At 32.6% G+C, this 4,618-nt stretch overlaps 1 protein-coding gene across 1 annotated transcript; it reads left to right on the top strand.

Annotated features, from left to right (window-relative positions):
* The first annotated feature begins 501 nt into the window (after positions 1 to 501).
* On the top strand, positions 502 to 4,402 carry LOC145015051 (mannose-1-phosphate guanylyltransferase 1-like). Its single transcript, XM_078973502.1, has 5 exons — positions 502 to 664; positions 2,046 to 2,171; positions 2,252 to 2,314; positions 2,500 to 2,739; positions 3,520 to 4,402. The coding sequence occupies exons 2-5, from the start codon at positions 2,061 to 2,063 to the stop codon at positions 4,189 to 4,191; spliced, it is 1,086 nt and encodes a 361-aa protein (XP_078829628.1). The 5' UTR covers positions 502 to 664; positions 2,046 to 2,060; the 3' UTR covers positions 4,192 to 4,402.
* The last annotated feature ends 216 nt before the right edge of the window (positions 4,403 to 4,618 follow it).

The raw sequence follows: 4,618 nt of genomic DNA, 5'->3' as shown, positions 1-4,618 counted from the left end.
AGAAAAGAAAAAATTATATATATATATATATATATATATATATATATATATATATATATATATATATATATATTTTTTTTTGGGGGGGGGGGGTGGGGGGGGTTAAATAATTGGACCAACCGGCGAATATGAAAAAATTGCGGCCCATTTCGGAGGAAGATCTGAGCCTGTAAAAATAATTGCCATCGGAATCTTTTGGTTAATATTTGTCTAAATCTTGGCTTATTAAATTGATAAATTTGTCTAAATTTGTCTTGTTCTCTTAAAAATATCGTAAGTATTTGCTCATTATAATAAACTATAAGTATAAACTCACAATAATAACCTTTTCCTTTGAATACCTAATCAGTACAATTTTATCTTCACATATTCTTAATTGATACCAATTTGGCATGGATTTGTTCTTATTGATTACAAAATTACGATACAAAGAAAAGAAAAAGCATAGCCTCAATCAGAAGCTTGAAGGTGAAAAAGATAACTTAAATCTGTAACAATACAGCTCATTCCCCTTTTTGATGTTGGATTTCCGCCAACTCAATTCTCCTTCCTTCCTCGTTACATTTGCATATATAATCCCCATTCCTCTCTATACCAATTTGTACATGTAAAAGATACTCCGAACGACTAATCCTTCACCAAGTGAAGCTCTTTTGTCGCTCAGGTAATCTTCTCTCCTTTCGCTTCTTTAATTTCGCCCCATTGTATGCCGAATTTGAAAGATTTAGGTAAGTATTAGGGTTTATACGTGGTTAATGATTGCTAATCAAATGGCTATTTGCTTTAGATCCCTTCTGTCATTGTGAATTTTGATTACCGAAGTTGCTTTTTTTATGAAATTCATATGCTTTTTCATTTGTTTAATGAATAGATCTGGTGGGTATTGATTGGCTCATGGTAAATTTTGCATAATGTATTGTTTCGGTGAAGTCTAGCATCGAATTACTACGATATTGCTAAAATAGAGAGATCATTCTGATTCTTTGTTCTTACGTCATCAGTTATATCTCATCAATGGCTAATAATAGTCGTTTCATTGAGTTATGAATAGATCCAGATTCCATTCCTTGATCTCACCCTTCTAGCGAGTTTGAGATACTTAACTGAACTAGATTACATTCTGCAAACTGCAATGAAGTTTAATTTCGATTTGATATGTTTGGAGTTCAACAAAAGACTAAAAGCTTAAACAAAACACCATTAATTTGATACATAAAACTTGAAAACAACATGTTGCCTTATCATCAATTCATCATCTACCTTAAAAGCAGCATTTATATCTTGTTGGGAAGCTTTCTTATATTTAGAAAATTTTAAATTGCTTTTGCCACTCACTCCAGTTAGTTGTATTGTATAAGATCATCATAAATCATATCAAAATCGAAGTAGAAGTTCTTTAAATTGTCAAAAAGGAAGAAAAAATAGAAATGAGTGCAACTAAAGCTATATAAAGAATTCCATTCCAGCCTGTAGCAAGCTGGATTTGTTTCCTACTTCAGTCATCTTACTCATGATGACACGTGTCAAATAAATCGGTTGTTTTGCATCACATCTGCTTCAAAAGTCATCATCTTTATTAACCCCACCAAGAATTTTTGGATATGAAGCTCAATTTAGATATTACACCATGAAAATTGTATTTTTTTCCTTTAAAACAGTCAAAAAATATAATGGTTTAGTTTAATCAAAATATAAATGTTGAAAGCACTTGAAAGTTGAAAGTATAAGAATCATAACAATACACATCAATGTAGGTAAATTGTAAACAAAGTGTAAAGATTTTATCTTTGAATTTGGTTTCTCATTTTCTGAAGTTATTATTATTGTGTGTGATTGTTGATATACTCATATCTATTTTTAGCATACAAAGCACACCGACATTTTCATCTTTTTGAAGTGGAATTGCTTGCTTTTATGACATGCAAAAATGTCAACAAAGAGTTCCATGATTCCACATCTTTCTTAGTCTTTAAATAGAAAGGAATGAAGTGTCTTTCAACACACATTCTCAATTTCAAGATTCTTACACTTTCTTGAATTTCCAGATCTTCCTTCTCACCATGAAAGCTCTTATTCTTGTTGGAGGATTTGGAACTCGGTTGAGGCCTTTGACTCTCAGCTTCCCAAAACCCCTTGTTGACTTTGCCAACAAACCCATGATCCTTCACCAGGTATAATATAACCTTCATCCTCCTCTTTTCTTTTTCTTTTTTATTAAAAAAGTAGCTATAAATTATTATTTTTTTATTAGATTGAAGCTCTCAAGGCTATAGGAGTCACCGAAGTAGTTCTTGCTATCAATTACCAACCCGAGGTAAAATTTTATTATGTTTCACACTGTCAGAACATTATGTGAGATGTAAATCAGGTACACAGTGTCTGTCAGGGTGGGGCCCACAAGGGGTCTGATCCACATTGGAATTCAAACTCTCACACTCTTTCTTTTGTTTCTACAAAGATACATGGATTTTTATAATTTTTTTTTTTTTTTTTTTGTAGGTTATGCTTAACTTTTTGAAGGATTTTGAAACGAAACTTGGGATAAAGATCACATGCTCACAAGAGACTGAGCCACTTGGAACTGCGGGCCCACTAGCTCTAGCTAGAGATAAATTGGATGATGGATCCGGGGAACCTTTTTTTGTGCTCAATAGTGATGTTATCAGTGAATATCCACTCAAAGAAATGATTGCATTTCACAAATCCCATGGTGGTGAAGCTTCAATAATGGTCACCAAGGTAAATACTAAATACTTTACTTAAATAGTTTTTTTTTTTATTCATGTATTTCGAATACTTCACTTGAATAAATGAAGGTTAAGAAATATTCAAGAAAGTGACAAATAGGGGGAAAATAAAGGGGTAAATGCAAGAACTAGCAACATACTTTAATATATATTTGTTTACTATATATAGTATCTTACTATCATTTATTTTTATTACAACATTCCAAATCATAACCTTGTACTTTGAATAATTGACTAAATTATATAAGTTAGAGACATTGCTATAATTGGGTAGAACTCTTTTAGTATTTTGTTTTCATTCTTTCTTCATTAAGTCAAAAAGTAGCATTGATATATAGCTTATGAGATCAAGTACTGAAGTACAGTATACTTATTGAATCCATTAAGGTTATGTTTGGCGTACTAGCTGTGTTAGCTGAAAAAGCTGGTTGATAATCGAAAAGCCAGTTGTTAAATGAAAAACTAGCTGATAAAAAATGACGTTTGGTAAAACTAGCTGAAAAGTATAAAATGACACAAAAAGGCATTTAAAAGAATGTGTTTCTATAATTAACAAAGGGTTTTATTTGGAAAATTAAAAAAAAAAAAAAAAAAACTCATAAAAGGCTAGTCTAACTAGTTTTTTAAAAAACTAGCTTATAAACTACTTTTTGGCTTGCCAAACATGACAACTTAAAAAAACTTAAAAACTAAGCTAGCTTATCAGCTAACTGTGGCGTGCCAAACACAGCCAAGTACAAAATAAACTGACTTTTTTACTGATACTGTGTAGGTGGACGAACCGTCAAAATACGGTGTGGTGGTAATGGAAGAATCAACCGGACGAGTCGAAAGATTCGTTGAAAAACCAAAAATATTCGTCGGCAACAAAATCAACGCAGGAATTTACCTTTTAAACCCCTCAATTCTCAACCGTATCGAACCCAAACCCACATCAATCGAAAAAGAAATCTTCCCAAAAATCGCATCATCAAATCTCCTATTCGCAATGGTCTTACCCGGCTTTTGGATGGACATTGGTCAACCAAAAGATTACATAACCGGATTAAAACTCTACCTCGACTCCCTAAGAAAAAAATCATCACCAAAATTAGCAAACGGGCCCCACATAATCGGAAATGTTTTGGTTCATGAAAGTGCTAAGATTGGTGAAGGGTGTTTGATTGGGCCCGATGTTGCAATTGGGCCAGGGTGTGTGGTGGAGTCTGGGGTGCGGTTGTCTAGGTGCACTGTGATGCGTGGGGTCCGCGTGAAGATGCACGCGTGTATATCGAGTAGTATTATTGGGTGGCATTCAACGGTTGGGATGTGGGCCCGGGTTGAGAATATGACGATTTTGGGGGAAGATGTTCATGTGTGTGATGAGGTTTATAGTAATGGTGGTGTGGTTTTGCCACATAAGGAGATTAAGGCGAGTATCTTGAAGCCGGAGATCGTTATGTGAATGAAGAAGATTTGTAATTTTATTGTGTTTATGTTTTTTAATTTGTGTTGTTTTCAAGTGTGTTTTTTGTTGTTAAGGTTTTTTAATTTGGTGTTATTGGTAAGGGTATGGGTTGTGTTTTGATGTGTAATTTTGTGGTGTAAATAGAATAAATGGTTGGTTGAGTTATTTAGGTTCTTGTTGCATAAGGTTTATGAACCATTTTTAAAGATGAGATCTTGTAGATTCTTTGTTCTTTTATTTTGAAGTTTACAAACTTTAGTTATTTGTTCCAATAAATATATACCCGAAGAAATATATTTCATTTAAAACAATTAGAGTAAATGAGTAATACCCATTTTGTATCGTTTAGTGTGAACAAAACAAAAATATAATTAAAAAAAAAAAAAACAAAACAGAAAATATATAATAACAAATGTAATAAAAC

This window comes from Lactuca saligna, chromosome 9 (assembly GCF_052625555.1).
Source record: "Lactuca saligna cultivar CGN05327 chromosome 9, ASM5262555v1, whole genome shotgun sequence".
In the NCBI taxonomy this organism is placed as follows: Eukaryota; Viridiplantae; Streptophyta; class Magnoliopsida; order Asterales; family Asteraceae; genus Lactuca; species Lactuca saligna.
Note: the sequence above shows the minus strand (reverse complement) of the source record. Positions and strands in the feature narration are given on the sequence as shown.

Coding starts and splice junctions, on each gene's coding strand:
- LOC145015051 (XM_078973502.1), top strand. CDS start 2,061: ATGAAAGCTCTTATTCTTGTTGGAGGATTTGGAACTCGGTTGAGGCCT. Junction 2,172..2,251: donor AACCCATGATCCTTCACCAG/GTATAATATAAC, acceptor TTTTTTTATTAG/ATTGAAGCTCTCAAGGCTAT. Junction 2,315..2,499: donor CTATCAATTACCAACCCGAG/GTAAAATTTTAT, acceptor TTTTTTTTGTAG/GTTATGCTTAACTTTTTGAA.